Below are 25736 nucleotides of genomic sequence, written 5' to 3' on the forward strand. Positions count from 1 at the left end.
CTGTGTATATTGGAACATAGTATGTCTAATGAGCTGGAGCGATAGCATAGTGGTAGGGCATTTGCCTTGCAAGCCACCGGCCCAGCTGAGCCAGGTTCGATTCCTCCACCCCTCTCAGAGAGCCCAGCAAGCTACCGAGAGTATCTCGCCCACACGGCAAAGTCTGGCAAGCTCCCTGTGATGTATTCTATATGCCAAACACAGTAACAAGTCTCACAATGGAGATGTTACTGGGCCCTCTCAAGCAAATCAATGAACAATGGGAGGACAGTGCTACAGTGTCTAACACCTTAGGGTTTGCATACTTTCCTCATTTTTGAGGGGAAGGCAAGTCCACCTGGTCGTTCCATGGTCAACAGGATTATTAGGAGTCCCTTGGTTCTATGTCCCCACATGCTGTTTCTCTCTCTCTCTCTCTCTCTCTCTCTCTCTCTCTCTCTCTCTCTCTCTCTCTCGTGTTCTTGTTTGTTCTGATGTAGTTGGGGTTTGTTGCCTCAATGTCCAGCCTTCATGACAGAGGTGTTCCTTGAGGAGGCGGGTGGGATCTTGGGAGGTGCCAGGTGACACGGACACTCAACCTCACACACCTGTGCTTCTGATGGATGGGCCACTCTCAGCTGCTGGGTCCTGGTTGAGGACGATGAATGCGGACCTGGACTTTTGATTGGAAAATGCCCATATGTCAGAAACCCACAGATGCCCCCACTGAAGGAAAGTCAATTGCTGAGGAGACTCTTCGAACCGTGAGGCTGGAGTGATAGGACCATGGCTAGAGCGTTCGCCTTGCAAGCGGCTGATCCGGGTTCCATACCCGGCATCCCCTAGGGTACCCTGAACACCGCCAAGAGTGATTGATTCCTGAGTGCAGAATCAGGAGGAACCTCTGAGCATCACCAGATGTAAACATCAAAAGCCAAAAAAAAAAAAAAAGAAACAGAAAAGAAAAGAAGAAAAAATAACCTTCAAATCTCCTGCCCCCGCGCCTGGCTGTCCTCGCTGGGGTCCTCGGAAGGGAGCTTAAGGAGGGAGATTGAGTTTCCCTCCCTGCCCCTACCAGGGCTCCAGCAGCCGAAGACCTCCAGAACCAGCCACCACCATGCTGAGACCTCTCTCCACACGCATGAAGGTACTGGCAGAGGAACAAAGGCATGCGGGTCCCGGGGCTGAGATCTCCAAGCCTACTCGGATTTGGGCCGAGCATCCTCCACCCAGATCCTCCAAATTCCAGTAGGCGGGGGTCACACCCACCAACTGGACCCCTGGCGCCGTGTAATCCCATCAACGGCCAAGACCCAGAGACTATAAAACCCAGCTCCCGGAAGCACGTGTCCAAAGTAAGAATGGACAAACGGGCAGGCTGCTGAATGTAACCTGCCCACACGGCAGAGTCTGGCAAACTCCCAGAGTCTGGCAAACTCCAACATGCCAAATACCAGTAACAATGATGAGTCTCATTCTCCTAATCCTGAAAGAGCCTTGAATATGGCACTTTTTAAAAAATCTCAGGGCTAGGATGGAGACGTTACTGGGGCCTGCTTGAGACAATCGACGAACAACAGGATGGTTGTGATCGTGATCGTGAATCTTCAAAACATCTGCCTGCAGTAATCAGCTTTGCTGCCAGGGGTTACTCCTGGCTTTGCACTCAGGAATCACTCCTGGCGGTGCTCAGGGGACCATATGGGATGCTGGGAATCGAACCCGGGTCAGCCGCGTGCAAACACCCTATCCACTGTGCTATCGCTCCAGCCCCTGCTACCAGATTTCTGTGACTCAAGGGTGTGTTACTCAGGAGTTCGGTTTTTTTCCCCACTTCCCTGCTATCTGTACGGTAATGATGCCTTCTTACCTTTGGCCCTGGTTAAGCCTTCGTGCTCTTTGCTTCAACAAGTTGCTCTCCGAAGAGTAAACCTCAGGGGTTGGGAGATGAGTGCAGGGGCTTAAGACCCTTGCCTTCCTTGTGGCAGACCCCAATTTGATCCCCAGCGCTGCATGGAGTCCCCTGAGCACCTCCAGCAGTGCTCCCTGAGCACAAAGTCAGGCGTAAGCCCTGAGCACTGCTGTGTGGGGGCTTACACCCAACTCCAAAGAGTAAACCTCCAAACCTCCAAATCAATCAAGGGTCACCTTCCAACCTCGGCAGCAGTGCTGAAGAACTGCATGAGGCAGAGGACCGTCCACGGAGTGTCTAACTGGCTTTGTTTTCTGGGCCACGCCTGGCTGTGCTCCGGATTTCTCCTGGGTCTATGCTTAGAAGTGACTTCTCATGCCAGCGTCAGCCACATGCAGGGCGAAATCCCTTAACCCACCAATCCCCTGGAGTGTCTAACTTTTCCTTTTAAGTTTGTTATCTATCCTCCTGGTTTTGTGTGCATGTGTTCGGATTTTTGGGTTCTTATTATACTTCTGCAGTCAGAGATGACTAGCGACTCTCATCCCAGAGATTTTTTTGGGGGGGGGTGGGGAGGAGAATCTGTTCTAGAGATGAGATTGTTTTTTATTTGCTTTCTCTCTGCAGGCTTCAAATGTGTCTTCCTCTGATGTTTTAAGTTAATTAGCATGCCTCCTTTGGCTTCCCCAGTTCCTAAGCTGTGAAATTTTATTTGCTCCTACTTCCTCTCTTCTTTGTCCTTGTGGCTTTATGCATTTTTAATACAAACAGACTATTATTAGAGCCGTTTTAGATTTCTAGAAAAACAGAGTGGGAAGTCTAGAGTTTCCGCATGACCCTTGCTCCTCTCCCATACTTTGTGCGTCTGTTCACATCTCACATGAACGTGGTGTATTTGCTGTAACTGATGAGCCAATATATTGGGTCATTCGGGGGATGTCACCTTTCCCCAGCTCTTTACTCAGAGATCATTCCTGGGGGTGCTCAGGAAACTATATGCAGTACTGGGGTCACACCAGGGTTAACTGAGAGCAAGGCAAGTATCTAACCCCCTGCACTATCTTCTCCAGCTCTCAACAAAATATTGTTAGCCAAAGCCCACAGATCACATGGGGTCCAGCACATTTTTTTCCTTCCACTCTACTGGCAAGAAGCAGAGTTATGTGCCTGCCATTGAGGCAGGCAGGGGGTGGAGGTGGGGAATGATGGGAGGGAACTTAGAGAAACTGGTGCTGGGAAATTATACTGGTGGAGGGATGGGTGTTGGAATACTGTATGACTGAAATTCAAACAGGAACAGCTTTGTAAGGGTCTATCTCACAGTGCTTCAATAAAAAGAAGAAGAAGAAGAAGAAGAAGAAGAAGAAGAAGAAGAAGAAGAAGAAGAAGAAGAAGAAGAGGAAGAGGAAGAAGAAGAGGAAGAAGAAGAGGAAGAGGAGGAAGAGGAGGAGGAGGCAGAGAAGGAAGAAGAAGAAGAAGAAGAAGAAGAAGAAGAAGAAGAAGAAGAAGAAGAAGAAGAAGAAGAAGAAGAAGAAGAAGAGAAGGAGGAGGAGGAGGCAAAGAAGGAAGAAGAAGAGAAGAAGAAGAAGAAGAAGAAGAAGAAGAAGAAGAAGAAGAAGAAGAAGAAGAAGAGGAGGAGGCAGAGGAAGAAGAAGAAGAAGAAGAAGAAGAGGAAGAAGAAGAAGAAGAGGAAGAAGAAGAGGAAGAGGAGGAAGAGGAGGAGGAGGCAGAGAAGGAAGAAGAAGAAGAAGAAGAAGAAGAAGAAGAGAAGGAGGAGGAGGAGGCAAAGAAGGAAGAAGAGAAGAAGAAGAAGAAGAAGAAGAGAAGGAGGAGGAGGAGGCAAAGAAGGAAGAAGAGAAGAAGAAGAAGAAGAAGAAGAAGAAGAAGAAGAAGAAGAAGAAGAAGAAGAAGAAGAAGAAGAAGAAGAAGAAGAAGAGGGGGAGGAGGCAGAGGAAGAAGAAGAAGAAGAAGAAGAAGAAGAAGAAGAAGAAGAAGAAGAAGAAGAAGAAGAAGAAGAAGAAGAAGAAGAAGAAGAAGAAGAGGGGGAGAGGGAGGAGGAGGCAGAGAAGGAAGAGGAGAAGAAGAAAAAGAAGAAGAAGAAGAAGAAGAAGAAGAAGAAGAAGAGTTATATAGCAGATAAGTATTGAATCTTCTACATTTTGGGAGTGTGTGTGGAGTTAGGGTCACACCCGGCAGTGCTCAGGTGCTACTCCCAGCTCTGTGCTCAGGTAGTGCCCGAGGAACCGTGCCATAAACGGCAGCTGGGCCCTCAGGACGCAAGGCATGAGGTCAGCCCATTGAGCATCGCACTGGCTCTGAATCGTCTATTTTCTTTGGCGGGGAGGATTTTGAGCCACACAGTATTCCTTCCCCACACACACCCCAAGTACAGAGGTTAAGATGCTTGCCTTGCGTGTAGCCAACCCAAGGCCAATCCCTGGTCACCCAGGTGTTGCCAGCAGTGTTTTTTTTTTTTAATTGAATCACCTTAAGATACACAGTCGTTGGAGCTGGAGCGATAGCACAGCGGGTAGGGCGTTTTTTTACCTTGCACAAGGCTGACCCGAGTTCAATTCCCAGCATCCCATATGGTCCCCTAAGCACTACCAGGAGTAATTTCTGAGTGCATGAGCCAGGAGTAACCCTGGTGCAATGCCAGATGTGCCCTAAAAAGAAAAAAAATACACAGTTACAAAGCTGTTTCTTGATCGGATTTTAGTCAGACAATGTCCCAACACCCATCCCTCCGCCAGTGACAGCAGTGACCTTTGAACCAGACAGGACTGGTTCCTGGGTACCGCTGGCCGTGGCCTAAACACCACCCGACCTCACACACACACACACAGATTTTTATTTTCATGTTGCTCCAGTATGAGGTTCCAGGTTGTCCCATCGGTCATGTCACTTCCGACGGCTCTGCAGCTTGGCCCCTCCTTGGCACTTAGGCGGCATTTTCTCAGATGTCACCAACACCGCACCTCTTGGCCTTCCCCTCTTGTGAAATCTGCCCCCTCCGGGGTAGCCATAACAAGCAATGCAAAATAAATTCTTTAGGGCTTGCTATTGGGATAGGTTTGGGTGGTGATGTGTGTGTGTGTGTGGGTGGGGGGTGGGATTTGATATATTGGTGGTGGGAAGGTGTGATGATGATGGGATTAGTATTGGAGTATTGAATGTAATAATTATTTTGTGAACAATAAAATTTAAATATATAAAAAAGAAAGATATCTGCTCCCTCTGACAAAGCCAGCTGCCTTGGAGGAAGCCCGTGGGCTCTGGGGATGGGAGGCTTCACCTCCAACGAAAAAGAACCTTGTGAAAAAGGTGGAGCCCGGGAAGAAGCTTCCTTCACTGTCCACAGCCCCACCTGCCAGCCTGAGCCCGGCCTGGAGACAGATCTACCCAGCTGAGCCGCTCCAAATGCCCCACTCAGAGTCTTTGAGTTATTCAGTGCTGCTCTTGCTGTTATCATATAACTGTTATTTGGGGTTTTGAACCACAACCAGCTTTGCTTAGGGAGTGCTCCTTGGTGGTGCTCAGGAGACCTTTTTTTTCCTTTTTGGGTCACACCAGGCAATGCACAGGAGTTACTCCTGGCTCTACACTCAGGAAATACCCCTGGTGGTGCTCAGGGGACATATACGATGCCAGGGATTAAACCTGGGTTGGCTGCATGCAAGGCAAGAATATCCCGCTATAGTATTGCTCCGGTCCTACGGTAGTATTTTAGATCAGTATACAGGTATTAAGTATGTTTAGCAGGGTTTTAAGTTTACAGAGCATTTTCTCACCATAATGTACAAAAATATACTGTGTGGACACAAATGAATCCTTACAAACTAAAAATAAAAATCCACATATAATTTTCCAAAATAAAGTTACTCAGTGGGTGTTAGATTTATTGCTATATATACTGTCTCTCTCTCTCTCCTTGGGGTTGAGGGGGCACACTCAGTGATGCTCAGGGCTCTGAGCCTCAAGGATCACTTTTGGCAGATCTTGGGGCACCACTGGGGTGCCAGGAATCGAACTTGGATTGGCTGCGAGCAAGGCGAGTGCCCTACCTGCTGTACCATCTCTCCACTGCACTTTGTTTATTTGTTTGTCTTGTTGGTTGGGTTTGGGACCTCGCTCAGCAGTGCTTAGGGCTTACTCTTAGCTCTGTGCTCAGGGTTCGCTTCTGGGGCGCTGAGATCGAATGGGAACGGGTCATGTGTAAGGCTGCACCGTAGCACTGAGTTCTCTGGCCCTGTTGTATGTAAAGTCTTAGAAGTTCAAGTGCAGGCCTGGGATCGGGCTCAGAGGCTGAGCACAGCCCTCACATGTATGAGGGTACGGACGCAGTCTCTCTACCACAAACACGAGAAGATAAATAAACACAAGTTCAAGTGTTGGAAGCTTTCTCTGAAAACCCCAGCCTGCCTTCCTTTTGCCACAAGTTTCCATTCCCTGGACTCCATTGGGGCCACATATAAAAACATTTACTTAGACGAAACTCGTTAAACATACTTTTAGTAGCATTCACTTCATGCAGTGGTTTAAGGGTTTGTTTTGGGCCATAACTCTCTGTGTGTGTGTGTGTGTGTGTGTGTGTGTGTGTGTGTGTGTGTGTGTAGGGGCTGAGGATTCACTCATGTTGGACTCAGGGGCCGCCCCTGGCAGGGCTTGGGGGACCAGGCTGTGCAGGAAATCGGATCTGAATCCAGGCCCATCTCATGCAAAGCCCGAGTTCAGCCTGTTGAGTATTCCCCTGACCGCTGACGCCATGATTTAATTCTTCTAATTTAGTGCCTGGTTGTGTTTGTGCCCTCATTCTGCCTTCAGATTCACTCCTGGTGGTGCTCAAGTATTTGAATCAAACTAGGACCCATACATGACAAGCGTTTTAACCCCCGAACTATCTCCTGTGAGCGATAGTACAGCGAGTAGGGCAATAGCACAGTGGGTAGGGCGTTTGCCTTGCACGCGGCTGACCCAGGTTTGATTCCTTTGTCCCTCTTGGAGAGCCTGGCAAGCTGCTGAGAGTATCCCGCCCGCACGATAGAGCCTGGCAAGCTCCCCGTGGCGTATTTGATATGCCAAACACAGTAACAAGTCTCACAATGGAGACATGACTGGTGCCCGCTTGAGCAAATCAATGAACAACCAGAGGACAGAGCTACCATGCTACTATCTCTTATGTCCTTAGATCTTTTTGTTTGTTTGTTTTGGGGGCCACACCCGGAAGTTCTCAGGGCTTATTCCTGGCTCTGGGGTCATGGGCCACTCCTGCTGGGCCTCAGGGGACCAAGTGTGGTTGAACCCGAATTGGCCTCATGCAAGGCAAGGACCCTACCTGGGGCCCCCATTTAAAGACTGTGTCGGTCACATGGTTCAAAGGAGGAAACTGGAGGCAGGTAGATGGAGTAAGGCTGGCAACACTGGGGCACACACACCAGTCTTCAGACATCAGTTCAATATTGCAGCTGCTAATCCTAGCCACAGTCCTGCTCGCACGATGCCCAGGAGACTGACAGCTCAATGGCCTTTACAAAGCCCCGGAGAGCAGCTTACGAGCAGGCTCTTCTTCTGAAACCGATCTGAACCGTGTATCCTCAAGTAAACGCCTTTGACCTCCAAGATGGTTCATCTACACCAAGTTCTCATCGGGGAGGGAGCCCATTAGGATCTTCCCGTAGTGAAAAATCATTCTTTCGGAGAAACTCAAGCTTTTCTTCTTTCAAAGGCTTCTTGACTTTGGGGGAGGAGTTACAGCCAGCTGTGCTCGGAGCACACACTCCTGGTTCTGTGCTCAGGGAGCAATCCATGGTCCTGGGGATGGAGCCCGGGTCTGCAGCGCGCAAGGCAAGCGTTCCACCTTCTTGTAATCAGGAAGGTCATTCCAGTTTCCTTTCAAAGAAACCAGGCTCACTGGATCACTGGCCTATAGCACCATGGGCCACTTCTGACTTTCTTTTCTTTCTTTTTTTAAATTGAATCACCATGAGATACAATTACAAACCTTTGATGTTTGACTTTCAGTGATCAAACACCCAACCCTCCACCAGTGTACACTTCCACCACCAATGTCCCCAGTATCCCCCCCCCCTTTCCCACTCTCCCCTGCCTCTATGGCAGACAATTTTCCCCATAATCTCTTTCTACTTTTGGGCATTATGGTTTGCAATACAGATACTGAGAGGCCATCATGTTTGGTCCTTTATCTACTTTCAGCACACAGCTCCCATCCTGAGCGATCCCTCCAACCATCATTGATTTAGAGATCCTTTCTCTATTCCAGCTGCCTTCTCCCCCAGCTCATGAGACAGGCTTCCAACTCTGGGGCAATATTCCTGGCCCTTGTGTCTACTGTCCTTGGGTGTGAGTCTCATGATATTTAATATTCCACACATGAGAGCAGCTTTGATGTTATTTCCAAGAGTTCCCAGTATCATTGGGGATCATCAGGGCATTGCTAGAAACTTCCTCAGATGTTTCAGAAAAGTCCTAAAAACTCACATGGGGGGGATAGATTTGAGATGTTCATTTGAATGGATAATCCACTTGAATGTATGATACATTTGAGACGTGCATTTCCACTTCCTGCATAAAACAGATATCTAATGCATCAAGGAAATATCCGGTTTAGGTAAAGGTAAAGGTAAAGGCCCTCCCGTTGATCATCGATTTGCTCGAGCGGGCCCAGTAACGTCTCCATTGGAGACTTTGTTGTTACTGTGTTTGGCATATCAAATACTCTCGGTAGCTTGCCGGGCTCTCCGAGAGGGGTGGAGGAATCGAACTTGGGTAGGCCATGTTGGCCGCTTGTAAGGCGAACGCCCTACCGCTGTGCTATCGCTCCAGCCCATCCGGTTTAAAGAAATTAAAAACTTTTGAGACAAACATAGAAGGCTTGAGATCCATAATTTTAAAAGCAACCAGTTAATAAATGTTTATGGAACACCTATTTTACCCTGGCCTGTTGAGGTGGTTTAAAAGTCTGAGACAAAGTTGATTTGTCAAATATAAATCCTGAGAACAATATCGTTGATTTGCTCGAGCGGGCCCAGTAATGTCTCCATTGGAGACTTTGTTGTTACTGTGTCTGGCATATCGAATACTCTCGGTAGCTTGCTGGGCTCTCTGAGAGGGGCAGAGGAATCGAACTCGGGTCGGCCATGTTGGCCGCTTGTAAGGCGAACGCCCTACCCGCTGTGCTATCGCTCCAGAACAATATAAGACAGGCTATTTATTTATTTTTAATTAATTAATTTTGTCTTTTAGGTCACACCTGGCAATGTTCAGGGGTTACTCCTGGCTCTGCACTCAGGAATTATTCCTGGAAGTGCTGGGGGACTATATGGGATGCCGGGGATTGAACCCTGGGTCAGCTGCCTGCAAGGCAGATACCCTACCTATCCTCTATTGCTCCGGCCCAAGACGGGCTATTTATTTATTCATTTTCATTTTTTTATTTTTTGCTCTTTCGGTCACACCTGGCAATGCTTAGGGGTTACTCTTGGCTCTGCACTCAGGAATTACTCCTGGTAGTGCTCAGGGGACCATATGGGATGCTGGGAATCGAACCAGGGATAGGCCGTGTGCAAAGCAAATCTCCTCCCTGCGGTCCAATCACTCCAGCCCCAGGGCTCTTTATTTATGTATTAATACTTATCATTACTTTTCTGTCCCACACTAGTGTTCAGGACTTACTCCTGGCTCTGTGCTCAGGAATCACTCCATTGGGTGTCGAGGGCCCGGGTTGGCCCTATTCGCTGAACCATGCATCCCTCAGCCCCAAGATGGGTTATTTATTAAAGTCTAGACAAGCAAGGAAACAAAGTACTCTGAAAACATCTCAGATAACACATTCCTAGGGGCTTCCAACAGTCTGACTTGATTTTGTTCTACAAAATCTGAAAGACCTGTAAAATCCGCACGAGGGAGGGCCAGAAAACATAGGGTTGGGCCAGAAAACAGGTAATCCAGCATCAGATAATTAATAATCAGATAAACAGGTGACCCAGAATCGGGTAAGAATCCGGTGAACAGGTCACCCTGCATCAGCTCACCTTAGCGTGGAGGGAAAAGCCAACAGGAATGAATCATCCTGGCAAGAGGCTCGTTTTAGAGTGGGGAGGGGGTCTCGGCCAGAGGCTGAGCTTTATTTTGTTTGGGGGTCCGGAGGGGAGGGCGAGGACACTCAGCACTGTTACTAGTTTTTCCTTGGGGGACCGCGCGTTGCTAGGAATCCAACCCGGGTCTCCACATGCGAATATCTGCACTTAACTAGCCTTTTGCGCCAGTTCCCTCGCCGAGAGCAATTTAAGATGTGGGGTTCCCTCCCCCCTCCCCACCTCGTTCTGTCTTTCCCACCCCAAATGGGTTTACACCTTCGCGTGCGCTGGCATCAACGTGGTTCCTAAATTTTCCCTGGAGATGGAGCCCAAGGCTCAGTCCTCCCGGCCGGTGCAAGTCCCGTTTGGGTGTTGGAAAACGCTCCGGGGTTCAAAGGAGGTTCCCCCGCGATCGACGGACTGGCGCTCTCGGGGCTGCAGTGTCTGGGGTGGCCGCGGGGCGCCCACTGAGCGCACAAAAAGGAAAAAAAAACAAAAACAACAACAACAAAAACCAAGTCTTCTCACCATCTGCGTCGTGTTTACAGGTTTCGTCTGGCTCCTGCTTTCCCGATAGGGAAAACTAATAACGCTGATGCAACGACCCGGCGGCTGCGCGCGCTCAGCGGGAAAAAGCGCGCCGGGGTTGCGGGGAGCATCGCGGGGCTGTGACTCCCCGCCGCCCGCTGCCCGCTGCCCCCCGGGACCTGGGCACCCGACGCGGGCAGCCCCCGCGCGGCCAGCAGGTGGCTCCCCGGCTCCTTGCGCGGGTTCCAGGGAGCCGGGAGGAGGGGCGACGGGGTGGTCAGGCCGGGCGGGCGGCTCTCGGGATGAGGGCTGAGCCCGGAGGAGGAGGAGGAGGAGGAGGAGGAGGAGCGAGAGGAGGAGCAGGCGGAGTGGGCGGAGCTGGAGGAGGAGCGAGAGGAGGAGCAGGCGGAGCTCGGAGTAGAAGGAGGAGGTGCGAGAGGAGGAGGAGGAGGGGAGGAGGAGAAGCAGGAGGAGACGGAGGAGGAGCAGGAGGAGAAGGAGGAGCATGGCAGGATCGGGGGAGGGGGGAGGAACGGGAGGAGGAGTGGGAGGAGGAGCGGGAGCTGAAGGTGGGGGGTGGAGGGGGCGGCGGAGGAGAAGGACGTGCTAGAGGCGGAGCGGGACGATAAAGAGTTGGAGGAGGAGAAGCAGGAGAGGAGGAGGAGGAGGATCGGGGAGGAGGAGGATCGAGGAGGAGGCGGAGCAGGGAGGAGGCGGAGCGTGTGTGTGGCGGGGGAAGAGCCGGGGAGCAAGGAGGAGGAGCAAGGGTGTGGAGGAGGAGCCGGGAGGAGCCGGAGCGGGGAGGAGGAGCAGGAGCAAGGGAGAGGAGGAGCAGGGGGAGGAGGAGGAGGAGCGGGGAGGAGTCGGAGCGGGAGGAGGAGCCGCGGGGAGGAGGCGGGCGCGGCTGGAGCCCGGCCGCCCGCCCCGCGCGCCGTGCCCGCCCTCGCCCCACGCCTTCCGCCCGCACCTTGGGCCCGAGGTGCGCCGCGGGGACCGGGCGGGAACCGCCGCCGGAGCCGGAGCCGCAGCCGCAGCCGCCGCCGCTCGCATCCCGCCGGGGCCGCGAGCCGCCGCCGCATCCCGCATCCCGCATCCTGCATCCCGCATCCCGCATCCCGGGGCGCCGCGTCATGTAGCGGCCGCGCCGGCCCCCCCCCGCGGCTCGGCAACTCTTCCCCTGCGGGGTGCCGGGGCGCGGCGCCCGAAGAGCCCGCGGGGCGCGCGGGGGGACCCCCACGGGGCCACCATGGCCGAGGAGAGCTCGGCCGTGCCCCGGGAGCTGACCGGTAAGAGCCGCCGCCGGCCCGGCTCGCCGCGGGGCGCGGGAAGTTTGCGCCCCGCCGCCGGGGGTCGCCGCCTCCCGCGGGGACGGGCGAGGGTCCGGGTTGGGGGGGGGGAGGCGCGCGGGCAGGGGGTCGTGGGGAGGAGGGACCCCGATCGCGCGAGTCCGGGGCGCGAGGGCTGCCCGGGCTGCAAACTCGGGCAAGTCCGGGAAAGCCCAGCCCCGGCGCGCCGAGGGGCCTCGCGGCTCGCGTCCCCGAGCGCCCCCGAAAAATCTTCCCGGCTGGGAGCGCCCCTAAGACTTGAGACTTGGGGGGTGGGGTGGGGTGGGGGAGTGGGCGGCGGGGAAGGAAGGGGCGCTTGTCTGGTGGCACGTCTGAGCCCCCGCAAGGCGTGGCTTCCTTGCGAGCCGGCAGCGAAGGGGTTACGGGAGGACTGACGCAAAGTCGGGCCAGGAAATTGAGGGTTAATGATAAAAGCCTTATTTTAATAATAATTAACCTGCTGGTTCCGCCCCACCTCGGATCGCTGGGTGATTTCTTCGTGTGCGGTACCCCGGGCTGGGGGCCCCATTGTCTGGATCCCGGGAGGGTTGGAGTGGGGGCTGATGTTTATGTCCTGGGGTAGAGGAGGATGAACTGCAGAGTAGAACGAGGTGGGGGGCGGCGTGTGCTGCAGACCCGGAGTGAAGCGTGTGTTGGGGGTGGTACTAGGTGCACGTGAGCCTGTTGGGGCCCCAGTGACCTATATTTCCGTGACCCGGCCCTGGCGCCCTGGAGCCCGCCAAGATGATGGTCAGTGGTTCTGGTACTGGCCGGGAGGGCCACCAGGCACCCGCACGTGGGGCATCTCCTTCGTTGGCTCTTTTAGATGCATGGTGGGCTGGTGTTCCTGACCGCTCCCCCTCCAGTGACCACAGAGCAGGTCAAACTTGATGTCACGAAGCTGCTTAGGAAGTTTCTAGTTTTGTTAAAGTTAAAAAAAAAACACCAAAAAACAAAGCCCAGGAAACCAAAAACGCAGCCCATAGAGAGTAATCTCTACCCGGATTTAGGATATGAAGTTACTGGGGTCTCCTCTGAGTTCCCCACTTCTGGGTGTCTACCCCTTCAGCTACTTCCCCACTCCCCACCCCTCACCCCTGCAGGAGTAGGGAATAGTGATTCTTCCAGATCTGGGACTTGCAGAGTGGTCCAGCACCCAGAAGGAATCAGAATCCCCCACCTCCCCCCTTTCCCCACCCCCCAAGTCCTGAGAAAGAGTTTTGGGGAAAGCCTGCCGAAATCTGGGAAGTAAGGAAAACTTGCCGAGGGAGGCAGATTCTTGAATGAGTTGTCCTTGAGCCTGGCAACAAGAAATTGAGTAACTAATTACTTCGACCCAAGAGAAGGAGTGGTGAAGGATGGAGCAGAGATAAGATGCCTGGACAGTGGGCTGGCTGTGGGAATAAATGCCCGGGTTGTGTTTGAAAAGTTGCATCTGACCCTTATCTACAAGTGGAATGTTGGTGTAGAATCTTGTCCAGCTCACGGGTCTTTCAACTGAACGTCCCATGTGACAGGTGGGATGTGACGGGTCCAGTACCCTCCCCACTCCACTTTGAGTGGTCTGATGAGGCTAGGATAGGGGCAATTCCTGTGCCAACTTCCGGCTCCAGTTCAAGTGCTCACAGCCTGTCTCTTGGACCCGTTCAAAATGGCAGCCACATGAAACAACCGCGATATAGTCCCCGAAGCTAAAAATGTCTTTGCGGTTCTGAAAATAACACAGGCTTTTATTACCAAAATGTAAACACGCAGAGGACAGAGAAGCTGCCACAGTTAACCGTGACCAGAGCAGAGGCCGCTGCCTCCTAGTCGGGACCGTTCAAGCCATTTGCAGATGCGCTTTTCCTTCTCTTAGGAGACTAGCCCTGGCCTGGTGATTGGGAACTGCACAAAGACTCCGAGAACAGCGAGCTCACATCCCTGGGCATGCCCCTCCCCCCCCATACATACACACTGTACCTCCTTGCTGATTTATGAAGGAACTGCTTTCTTGTGTGGACAATGCCCTGTCCTCCCCTTTGCATTCTTATCTGATTTGCTAGCTCCAAACTTAGTTGTGCAGTTCACCCTGATCACCCGTCAGGGACCTTATCTTTCCTTGTCCAACTACGGACGTGCAGCATTGAGTGTGTATTGAATAGAAACGAAACACGTGTTGCCAGGTGAAGTGAAAGTGGTGCCATTTCCCCCTCTGTTGTGCCTCAGTGAATTGCTTTGTACTCTTAGGGAAAGCAGTGATCCATTTCCTCCTTCAAAGATTCAGCTCTTTCTCCAAATCCCTAAGGGTGTCCTGCTACCTCTGATGCCCGAGTTATGGGTGCGGGTTCCTTTAATGGTGTTCATCCAGTACCTCTACTAGACTGTAAACTCTTTTTTTAAATTTTATTCTTTTTTCTTTTATTTTAAAGAAAAATTTTGCACTACACTTGCCGGTGCTTGGGAATTACTCCTGCCTCTGCACTCAGGCATCAGTCCTGTCAGGCTCAGGGGACCAGGGGGGATGCCCAGGATGAAACCCAGGTCCTTCCTGTCTGTTCTGTCTCTCCAGTCCATGGATAAACTCTCTCTAGGCAGCCCTTTCTCAGCTCCCAGTAGAGTCCGTGGACATCAGGAGACCTGTGGCAGTTCCTGTGTCTGTGTAGTATTGACTGTACATTCAGCCAATAGGATTCTGAGACAGGAGACAGCTACAGATTTTCAAGTGCCTCCTTGCCACTCCTTTTTTTTTTCCCCCTTTTTTTGATTTTATTGAATCACCGTGAGATCGTTACGAGCTTTCATGTTTGGGTTACAATCACACAGTGATCAAACACCCACCCCTCCACCAGTGCACATTCCCCACCACCAACATCCCCAGTATAACCCCCCTTTCTCACCCTCCCCCTGCCTTCCTGGCAGGGAATATTCCCCATACTCTCTTTCTACTTTTGTTGCCACTGCTTTTGACAACTCTGCAGTGTGGTGCTGTGATGCTTTGGGAGACAGGAGACCCTCCCCTGGCTAAATTGTCCTCTCAGTTCTGGTGCTCGGCCCTGTGTCCCAATCTTCATGGCAAGGCATTTGAGAAGATAGTATTTGTATGCCGCTGTGCGCTTGCTCAGGGCCAGAGTGGACCAACCGGCCGGGGCCCAGGGAGGTGATGGATTTCGATTGTGCTTACGATCTTTGTTGATTTCCTTATTTTTGGTTTTTGGATCCCTACCTGGCAGTGCTCAGGGGCCCAGCTCTGTGCTTGGGGGTCACTCCTGGCAGCGCTTAGGGGTCGGAAAAATGCCTGGGTCTCCAGGATGCGAAGTATGCAGTCAGCCCCTGGAGCCATCTCCCCGAGCCCACAGTCAGTCCATGAGATAGTGGTCTAGATCCTGCCCCACATTGCTTGCTCGCTTCTTGTTTTCCCAGCAAGAGCATGTCATGCCTTGTATAGACTGATCTGTTTTATGCTTTTATATCTGCCTCAGCGTCTGAGTCTACAGAACAAGCCACAAAGTAGGTGTTCATTAAATACTTGGTAATTGATGACTTGCCTGGCTTGTCCTAACAAGACATACACATAGACACTCATTCCCCCCAACACAGATATCCCCAAATATTCCTCCAGTTCCTCTTGTCCTCCCTGCTTTTCCCCCTTCTTAATGAAAGAGTGTAACGAGCCTGTTTTCCTTCTTTCAGAAAGCATAAAGGATGTTATTGGCAGGAAGATAAAAATTTCGGTGAAGAAGAAAGTCAAGTTGGAAGTGAAGGGAGACAAAGTGGAGAACAAAGTTCTGGTAAGGGTGATCGTTTAATAAGATGTTTGCCAAATGTTCTTCCTTTCCCTTCCGTGCTTGGGATGGCTTCATTTTCATTCACCATTAGTTGTGGATTCCTCATTTTGTTCCAAAGCTCGGAAGGTATTTTGTCCTGAATTTGTTGGAATATTTTATTCGTCAACAAGTAGGATAATTTTAAAGTCACAGTTGTCATTCGTTAGAGCCTATTTTCATGTTGCTCAAAACGCGATGTTAAGTGGGGCTTAATTCTCACGGGCTTTTGTCTGATTTGTGGACTGTACTTGGTGGCGAACAGTGACTCTTCTTGCTTTGTGTTCTGGGTGACCCTCAGTGAAGCTCAAGGGACTGCGTGGTGCCCAGGGTTGGACGGGGCTTCCTGAATGCAAGATACACGTGTAAGCCAGTGGACTCTCTCCAACCCCACAGAGCGTCTTTCTTTTGTCGTGGCTGAGTCTGTGACTTGTTGATTGTTGCAGAGACGGGGATGGAGTTTGGGGCCTTCTACTTAACTTCTTCTAGTGCACGTGTCCAGCCCTATTTTGTTTCTTTGATTCAAACTGATAGACATCAACTAAAAAGTCATTTCGTGTCCGGTTCATTAGTGAAGCAGAGTTTGGCAAATGCTTCCTTCAAGTTTATCCTCACAGGTCCTGATCTGTGATAATGAAGACCACCTTGGTTGTCTGACATCGGGATTTTGGTGTTTGGGAGGAAAAGTGAACTTGGGGGTGCCGTCCACTTGGAGGCATTGCTGGGGGCCGAGGGAAGAGCCCTGTTGGGTACGGCATCGTCCGGGAGTTGTACTTTCAGAGACTGAGAAAATGCTACATTAGAGTAACCTTCTATGGTGCTTCGGAGGTTTCGAGGTTTCGAGGTTGAGATCGTGGCAAACCCAAATTTAAGCTGACTTGAAAACATCTTGTTTGTGTTTTTGTTGGAAAGGATATTCTGTTTAACTTTTCATTATGGAAAATTTCAAACATATGCAAAAGGAGAACATATTGAGCTTGCTGTGCTCTGGCTTCGGTGGTTTTTAGGGGTCTGTCAATATTGCTTTATCGCCCCATGGTTTTATCCTTCCCCTGGAGTATCTTATTTATTTGTACTAAGGTCTAATTAACATATAACATACTGTATGTTTCAGGTTTATGACTGAATGATTTGACATTTTATATATTGTGCAAATGATCATCATGCTAAGTCTAGTCAACCTCCATCAACCTATAGAGTTAGTTTTTTTCTTGTGATAAGCTCCTACAGTATTTAATTAAATTAATTAATTAATTTATTGGGCGTCACACCGGCGATGCACAGGGGTTACTCCTGGCTCATGCAATCTGGAATAACTCCTGGCGGTGCTCAGGGATCCATATGGGATGCTGGGAATCGATCCTGGGTCGGCCGCATGCAAGGCAAACGCCCTACCCGCTGTGCTATTGCTCCAGCCCCAGTATTTTATTTTTCTTTTGTGGTCTGGGTCCAGTGGTGCTCTGGGCTACTCCCAGCTCTTTGCTCAGGGGTTGGTCCTGGTGATGCTCAGGGGACTGGGTGGGGGATCGAACCCGGGCCTCCTACATGTCAAGCATGTCCTCAGCTCATTGAGTATCTTTCTGTTCCCCCATCTCCCCCGAGAGTATTTTTAAAACCAATCCCAAGTATGCCATTGAAGAGAATGTTAATAATCGTCCTTTTTGCTAGTTTTTGTTGAAGGTGCTATAGACGTTGGTGTCTTTCTGAGAGCATCTATATTGGGAATGTTTAGTTCTTGGGGGATGGGGTTACACCTGGTGATGCTCAGGGGTTGCACTCAGGAATTCCTCCTGATGGTGCTCTGGGGATCGTATGGGATGCCGGGGTATGCAAGGTAAACACCCTTCCCACTGTACTATCCCTCTGCCCTGTGTCTTGGGAATCTTTTATTGTATCTGACTTCCTTCCTTCGAAGCAGGAGGGTCATGCTGTTGACAGTGACTTTTGTTTCTCTGAGATCTGCACGCATGGCAAAAGGCAGGGAAACTGAGGAGAGCCAACTTCAGTGAACTCATGGAGACGCTGAGGTTTCCGAAAGGACCGTGTGGTTACTCTGGTCTCTCTTGCTTAAGTAAAGGCGGTCTCCTGAAGTGGCATTTTACTGAAGGTTGTTCAACCACAGGGTCATGGTGCTTTATTAGTATTATTGTTTTGAGATTTGGGGTAAAAAGAGGAAATCTGAGCATCCAGTGATTTCTCTTGATGGCAGTGACTGTAAGCTGCAGCCCCATGGAGTGGACCTGTTTTCTGCAGTTTCAGTCTCTAGGAGAGTTAAACCTAGCATAGGGAATGTGGCATTGTTCGGTAGGGACACTGTTCTCACTTACAGGCCTTGGAAGAAGAAAACTGCACTCTGCAAAGGTAAAATCTGCAAAGGAAAAATATGCAAAGCTTAGGACAGAGGGATGGTCCTGGCCTTGTCCTCGGCAGATCCTGGTTCCATCACAGGACCACCTAGGCAGCACTGCCAGGAGTGACTTCTGAGCACTGTCCCAGGAGTAAACCCTGAGCACTGCTTGGTGCCCTGCCCTTCAAATAGTTTTTTTTTTCTTTTTCAGTGTCAAGGGCCAAATTGAGATGCCTAGTAAAGTTTGCATCCTTTTTGTTTGGGTCTCGCCTCACACCTGCCAGTGCTTGGGGGATGGTGTGTGGTGCCAGGGATTGGACCCGGGCCTCCTGCATGCCAAGTTTGTGCTCTGTCCTTTGAGCCAAACCCTCCACCTCAGAATTAGTGCCACTTCAAAATAGTTGCGATCTATAATGGTATTGCATTACAATGGTACCGTTTCTGGCTTGTTTTAATTTTAGTTGCAGTCAGTTAAGCTTGTAGCCAAATTATCACGATCACGATCATCCTGTTGTTCGTCGATTGCCTCGAACAGGCACCAGTAATGTCTCCTTCGTCCTAATCCTGAGATTTTTTTAAAAGGTGCCATATTCAAGGCTCTTTCAGGGCTAGGAGAATGAGACCCATCATTGTTACTGGTATTTGGCATATTGGGTACGCCACGGGGAGTTTGCCAGACTCTGCCATGTGGGTAGGTTACATTCGGTAGCCTGCCAGGTTGTCCAAAGCAAGAATGAGATAATAAGATGTCAAATTATAAAAGTATTACAATTTTAGCATTTGCCGTGTATGTGTGTGCAGTGGGGAGGGGTGGTTTGGGCCACACTTAGTGATGCTCAGGGGTTACTCCTGACTCTGCACTCAGGAATTACTCCTGCTGGTGCATATGGAATGCCAGGGATGGAAACCCGGGTTGACTGTGTGCAAGGCAAATGCCCCACACGCTGTACTATCATTTCTGACCCCTCTCATTTACCTTGTCAAATCTGGGATCGAAGCAGTTTCTAGGAGCTCCACCTAAATGCATATTGTGGGGCAGGAATTACTGATAAAAATGTTCAAGGGTGCGGGAAGGTGTGGGCATGTGGCTTGCAGGTGGCAGCCCTGGGCGCCATCCCTGGCACTCAGGCTCCTCCCCCAGGACTTCCAGGTGCTCCCCCCACCCCAAACACATACATACACGCACACCCACACACACCCACACACACTCCATGCTGAAAAGAAATTCCTGATGCTACATGGCCCAGAGCAAGAATAAGAACAACAAAAAGCAGGGGAGTGTTTGGGATTTGACAAGCGTAGAATTTGGCACGTGGTCTATGCAGTAGCCTCTAGTTAGGGATTTTGATGTTTCTGAAGTTGGGGAAACCCAGTTTTGTAAACCCTCAGGGCACTTTCTTCGTGGTCTGGGTTTGTGGCCTCCCCTGAGCTGTCTGTCACTAGGGCGTTGCTGGATGCATTGGGCCCCCCCTTTGTGATCTCTCTCTGACATATTTCTTGTTTCCCTGCCCCAGTGCCCTCTTTGGTACCCTTCCTCTGCGGAAGTTCAGAGTTTATTATATGTTACTCACTTCCTTCTTTTTTGATACTTTTTTTAAATTTAATTTTTATTAGTGAAACACCATGAGGTACAGTTGTAGACTTACAAATTTTTGTGCTTGGGTTTCAGTTATACAATGATCGAGTTCCCATCCCTCCACCAGTGCCCATTTTCCACCACCACGGATCCCAGTATCCCTCCCACCCCCCATCCCCCCACCCCACCCTGCCTCTGTGGCAGGACATTCCCTTTTGTTCTCTCCTTTTGGGTGTTGTGGTTTGCAAAAGAGGCATTGAGTGGCAATCATGTTTGGTCTATAGTCTACTTTCAGCATGTTTCTCCTATCCTGGGAGGATCCTCCCAACACCCTTTATTTGGTGCTCCCTTCTCTATCTGAGCTCCCTTTTCCCCTAGCATGTGTGGCTGGCCTCCAAGTCATGGAGCAAAATTCCTGGTACTAATCTCGTCCACTCTTGGGTGTTAGTCTCCTATTTTGTTACTTTATGTTCTCCAGATGAATGCAATCTTTTATGTCTATCCCTCACTTTCTGACTTATTTCGCTTAACATGATACTTTCCATGTAGTACCACTTGTATGTAAATTTCATGACTTCATCTTTTCTAACAGCTACATGGTACTCCATTGTGTAGATGTACCAGAGTTTCTTTGAGACCTCATTTTTTTTTTTAATTTTTGGAGTTTTGTAAGCCACACCTGGCTGTGGCCAGGGCTACTAACTCCTGGCTCTGTGCTCAGGGGTCCCTCCTAGTGAGACCATATCAGGGTCGGGGAATCAAACCCGTTGGCTGCGTGCATGGTGAGTGCCCGACCCACTGGACTGTCTCTCTGACCTAACTCTACAGCATTTCAGTATTGGCCTCTTGTCTTTTGTGGAGAGTTTATCATGCTCTTCCTTCTCATAGTCTTGAAGGCTGGTATTTCCTGAACATTCGCCCACACTAGGTGCGCCCGGGGACTCGCTTTGCGCTGACACTTGTGTTTGAGGTTCTTTGAGAGTCAGAGGCTGGAGCAACTTGCTTCTGACCATCCAGCTAATTCCCCCAAGAGTCTGGATTTGAACCCAGAGCTGCCTCAGTGCTTCTCTCTCACTACTCAGAGGAGTAAGAAGGGAACCTGTGCTCTCCTTCCCCCCTGCCCCGCTGGGACTCTGAGATGACACCCACGAAATGCCATCCTGCTACTTTTTTTTTTTTTTTTTTTTTTTTTTTTTTGCTTCTTGGGTCACACCTGGTGATGCTCAGAGGTTACTCCTGGTTCATGCACTCAGGAACTACTCCTGGCCGTGCTCAGGGAACCATATGGGATGCTGGGGATCGAACCAGGGTTGGGCCGCGTGCAAGGCAAACGCCCTACCTACTGTGCTATCACTCCAGCCCCTATCCTGCTACTTTTTAAGTTCCTGAACGGCATGACCCAGAGACATACAAACGGAGCTCGGAATGAGCTGGTTGCTGCAGAGATCTCTCCAGACTGTGATTATTAAATTTTTAGAGTTCTAGAAGCCTGCGGCTGTGAGGCTATCCATAACAAGCAATACAAAACAAATTCTCCAGCATTGCTTTCTCAGCAGGTTTAAGTGGTGGTGAGAAAATTCCAAGTAATAAGGGTGGGACTGATGTTGAAATATTGAAGGTAATCAAAGTAGAGAGAGAGAATATTGTGGAAATTGCCTTTCACACAGGCAGGGGAAGGGTTGGGATTGGGTGGGGTGGGGGATACTGGGAATTTTTTTCTTTTTTGCTTTTGGGTCACACCCGGCGATGCACAGGGGTTACTCCTGGCTTTGCATTCAGGAATACCCCTGGCGGTGCTCAGGAGACCGTATGGGATGCTGGGAATCGAACCCGGGTTGGCCGTGTGCAAGGCAAATGCCCTATACCCACTGTGCTATTGCTCCAGCCCCGAGACTGGGGATTTTGGTGGTGGAAAACGTGCAACTGGTGAAGGGATGGGATTTTGATCATTGCATGGCCAAAACTCAAACATGAAGTTTGTAACTATCTCACAATGATTCAATAAAAATAAATAAATAAATAAAAAGAAGAAGGGAACCTGTGGCTTGTGGGTGGTTGTAAACTTTCAGTTGATGTTTCGGGGTGACTTGGATCTCCGAAGGATCCCTGGGTTGTCCGCGTTTGCTTGTCTGCTTGCTCCATCGTTTGCTCCCCTCTTGAGTGCATCTTGTCCGGGTGCCTGGCATAGGGGGTGTCTCTAAGACGGGCATCCCCGACGGTGGGCAGTGCGGGCTCGCATCAGGGATGGCTCACACAGACCAGCAGGCAGGGCTTGGAGACGCTCCAAGCAGGAGGGTCGGGGCCCTGCTAGCACACAGGAGGAACCCTTGACTCAGTCTTGAGGGTCAGGCGAGACTTCCGGAAGGCGGTGAAAGTAAAGCTGATGCTTGATGGGTGGGTGCGGGTTGGCTCAGTCCAGAGGGGAGACCCAAGCTCTGGGCAGCAGGAGGCAGAGCCCACGGGAGCACATTGGAGGAAGATGAGAAGTTCGTTCAGCGCCCAGGAGATGGACCGAGAAGCACAGGCTTGAGGCCGGTTCCTTTCCTTGTGCACAGGAGATCAGGTGAAAGAGGGGGACTGGTCAAACAGGTCTCTGGGGCACCTGCTTCCAGTAACCTTCCCGTGAACTTTCTTACTAGGACGTGGCAGGTGGCGCTCAGTGGTTAGCGATCTGCCCTGGCCCGTACGGGAGGCCCTGAAGTCCAGGTCCCTTTGTCTAACGAACAAGGAATCCTCGCAGTGTCTGAGGACCGGTTCTCCCGCCAGCAGCTGGGGTGTGTGGAAGTGCTGTTTGCCACACAATGCCTCACAGATCATACCCAGCCGGTCTCAAGCTGAGGAGCCAGGGCTGCTGTGTTCCCAGGGGCCCACACAGTGCCAGTTCTGATGCCCACTGGCTGCTGTGTTGAGGGGCTAGCGAGCACTGACTCCTGCTAGTCGCTTGGGTAGTTGTAAACTTTGAGTCAGGGTGTTGGGGGAGAGTTGGGGCCTCAGAAGCATTCGCTTGTTTGCATGTTCCTTAGCTCACCTGTCCGCATACCGGGCACCTGAGACCTGGTATATAAGATGGGCGTCATCTGACACTGGGGTTTGCAGGCTCACGGTCGGAGACCCCAGTTCCCTGTAAGGCCAAGATGCTCGAGGCACCTTTTTTTGCAGGCGAGAGTCCAATGACAAGATGCCAAGTTTCTGAGGGGCTGCAGGAAGTCAGTAAAGCTGGGCTGTCAAGTGGGGTGAGTCCTAGCTTCAGAAGACCATAGTGGGGACCAGAGCGATAGATAGTCCAGCGAGGAGGGCGTTTGCCTTGCATGCGGCTGACCCGGGTTCAATCCCTGGCATCCCATCTGGTCCCCCCCAGCACTGCCAGGAGTAATTCCTGAGTGCAGAGCCAGGAGGAACCCCTGAGCATTGCTGAGTGTGACCCAAAATGCCAAAAAAAAAAAAAAAAAGAGCATAGCAATCAGGTGCTCCAGAGATGGGCCAGTTTCCGTCCTGTTGGCCTTGTCGGAGCCAGCGTTAGTACCCTGAGAGCATTGCAGATTTCTGTCTTCTAATTTGCTTTTTTGTTCTTTTTTTTTTTTTTTTTGGGTGATACCTGGCAGCCCTTAGGGGCCTTCCTGGCTTGGTGCTCAATCCTGGCAGCGCTCAGGGAAGCCTGCGGTGCCAGGGATGGAACCCGGGCCTCCCACATACCAAGCCTGTGCTCCAAACCATTCATCTTCATGTCCAGCCGTTGCAGGTTCTAAGAACGAGACAAGCTATGCCGCCTTTCTTGCCCAGAGGCAGGTCGTGCGCTGGGACCCGGGATCACTGATTTGTTGGCGGAGCCTCTGAGTCCAGCTGAAGGGAAGTACAACCAGGCTGGTGTAGGGGTGACCATCAGGAGTGACCGCCCCAGGAATGGGTCCTGGAGCCCTAAGCAGAACCAGTCTCCTCAGGCCCCTTTCATCTGTCTTTTGGGGAGCGAGTCTGTGGTTCTTAGATGATTCCTTTCTTCCCTTTGCAATGGACTCTTCACCAAGCGTGGGCAGTAGCTGGACGTTTCAGGCTGTGTTCTTAGGCACCGGGAGATGGCTCACAGGACAGGGCTCACGCTTTGCACGTGAGAGCCCCAGGTTCGATCCCCGGTGCCCCTCCCCCACCCCAGCAAAGCAAAGTGTTTTTGTAGTTTTTCAAGGAGCCCCTTCATTTTGCGATAATACGGATTTGCACTTGGTGATATAAGAACCATGCACAGAAATTCACCCACCTTTTCTCTCTTGCAAAATGATAGCGCGGTTGGGAGAGGGACAGTGGCTCAGTGAATTCCGGGATTTTTTTCTGGCTTTTGCTGCTGTCCCTCACCTTGACATTTGGGACAAGAAACCTACAGTCTCTTCTCTGATCCCTGGAAGCCACAATCTGCTCTGCATATCCATTGTTCTGTGACTTCAAAATGTGGCTGCATTTTTTGCATTGCTTTATTCTTTTTTTTTTAAAATTTTTTGTTTTGTTTTGCTTTGCTTTTTGGGCCATACCTGGCAATGCTCAGGGGTTACTCCTGGCTCTGCACTCAAGAATTAGTCCTGGCAGTGCTCGGGGAACCCTATGGGATGCTGGGGATCGAATCCGGGTCGATCGCTTGCAAGGCGAACATCCTACCCACTGTATTATCACTCCAGGCCTTTTTATTTATTTATTTATTTATCTATTTATTTATTGCGCCTTTTGGGTCATACCCAGTGATGCTCAGAGATAACTCCTGGCTTTGCACTCAGGAATCACTCCTGGGGGTGCTCAGGGGGCCATCTGGGATGCTGGGAATCGAAGCCGGGGGAAAAATTTTGTAATGATTTTATTTTATGTTTGGCTTGGGGGTTCCCCCTCAGCCATGCACAGGGCTTCCTCCTGGCTGTGCACCCAGGGATTGCTCTTGGCAAGGCTCGGGGAACCATGTGTGCTGCTGGGGATCAAACCCAGGTTGGTTACAGGCAAGGCAAGTGCCTCACCACTGGACTGATCCTGCAGCTCCTGCTCAGACTTTATTGATTTATTTACTTTTTGCTCATGATTTTTTTTTTAATTAGTGAAACACCATGAGGTAGAGTTGTAAATTTACAAACTTTTGTGCTTGGATTTCAGTTATACAATGATCGAGTACCCATCCCTCTACCAGTGCCCATTCTCCACCACCAATGATCCTAGTGTCCCTCCTACCCCCACACCCCATCCCCCCTACCCTGCCCCACCTCTGTGGAAGGGCATTCCCCTTTGCTCTCTCTTTCCTTCAGGGTCTTGTAGTTTGCACTAGAGGTATTGAGTGGCCATCGTGTTGGGTCTATAGTCTACTTTCAGCATGCATCTCGCATCCCGTCCTGCTCAGACTTGAAACACAAAACCGAACCAAACCAAATATTCTTCTTAAAAATGTTGAGCGCTAAGAGTTGAAAGGAGAATCCTGTCGGGAGTACGCCGGCCCAAGCCCTCAGCGCCCACTCTGTGTGCCCGTCTTCGGGAGGAATGTTGCCACTGATGCGCCCGCAAGGTCGCTCCTGGCTCAGGCTTGGTTTTTCTGGTTCTTTCTGGAATTTGGGTTATTTTAGGTTGCCAGTGCCTTGTTCTTCCACACCCCTCATAAAAATGGGGCAGAAGCAGGACTTCCATCTCAGGAGAGCTGCAGGCCGGGTAGGGCAGCGCCAGGCAACTGTATCCGAGGTTGGCTCCCCTCCCCCGCCCACTCTGCGACTCTGTTCTTTACACTCCCTCCCTCCCTCCCTTCCTCCCTCCCTCCCTCCCTCCCTCCCTCTCTCCTTCATTCCCTCCTTCCTTCCCTCCTTCCCACCTCTCTTCCTTCTCTCCTTCCTCTCTTTCTTGTCTCCTTCCTTCCTTCCTTCCTTCCTTCCTTCCTTCCTTCCTTCCTACCTTCCTTCCTCCCGTCCTTCCTTCTTTACTTCTTTACTTCCTTGCTGTCTCTGTCTCTCTTTCTCTTTCTTTCTTGTGCATTTTAGCCTGGGAGTAGTCTCTGGGCCCCACTGTGCATAGCCTAAACACAGAAAACTCAGCAAATGAAAGAAAGCGAGGGACTGGCCAGGCCGTATAGTGGGTAAGCGCTTGCCTTCCACAGGGTCAACTCAGGACCGATTCCTGGCACCCTGTATGGTCCCTTGAGCACCTCCAAGAGAAATAAACAC

At 50.9% G+C, this 25736-nt stretch overlaps 1 protein-coding gene across 10 annotated transcripts in view; it reads left to right on the forward strand.

The window, feature by feature from the left end:
• Window positions 1-11628: 11628 nt before the first annotated feature.
• CARMIL1 (capping protein regulator and myosin 1 linker 1) overlaps window positions 11629-25736 on the forward strand; it is a 362886-nt gene continuing 348778 nt past the window's right edge. For all 10 annotated transcript variants that reach the window (XM_056132249.1, XM_056132250.1, XM_056132255.1 and 7 more), the window contains exons 1-2: window positions 11629-11801; window positions 15513-15610. In XM_056132249.1, coding sequence (XP_055988224.1) covers window positions 11762-11801; window positions 15513-15610 — 138 coding nt within the window. In that variant the 5' untranslated portion in view covers window positions 11629-11761. The remainder of the gene's footprint in view (window positions 11802-15512; window positions 15611-25736) is intronic.

The sequence above is a fragment of the Sorex fumeus genome, unplaced genomic scaffold, assembly GCF_029834395.1.
Source record: "Sorex fumeus unplaced genomic scaffold, SorFum_2.1 ptg000094l, whole genome shotgun sequence".
In the NCBI taxonomy this organism is placed as follows: Eukaryota; Metazoa; Chordata; class Mammalia; order Eulipotyphla; family Soricidae; genus Sorex; species Sorex fumeus.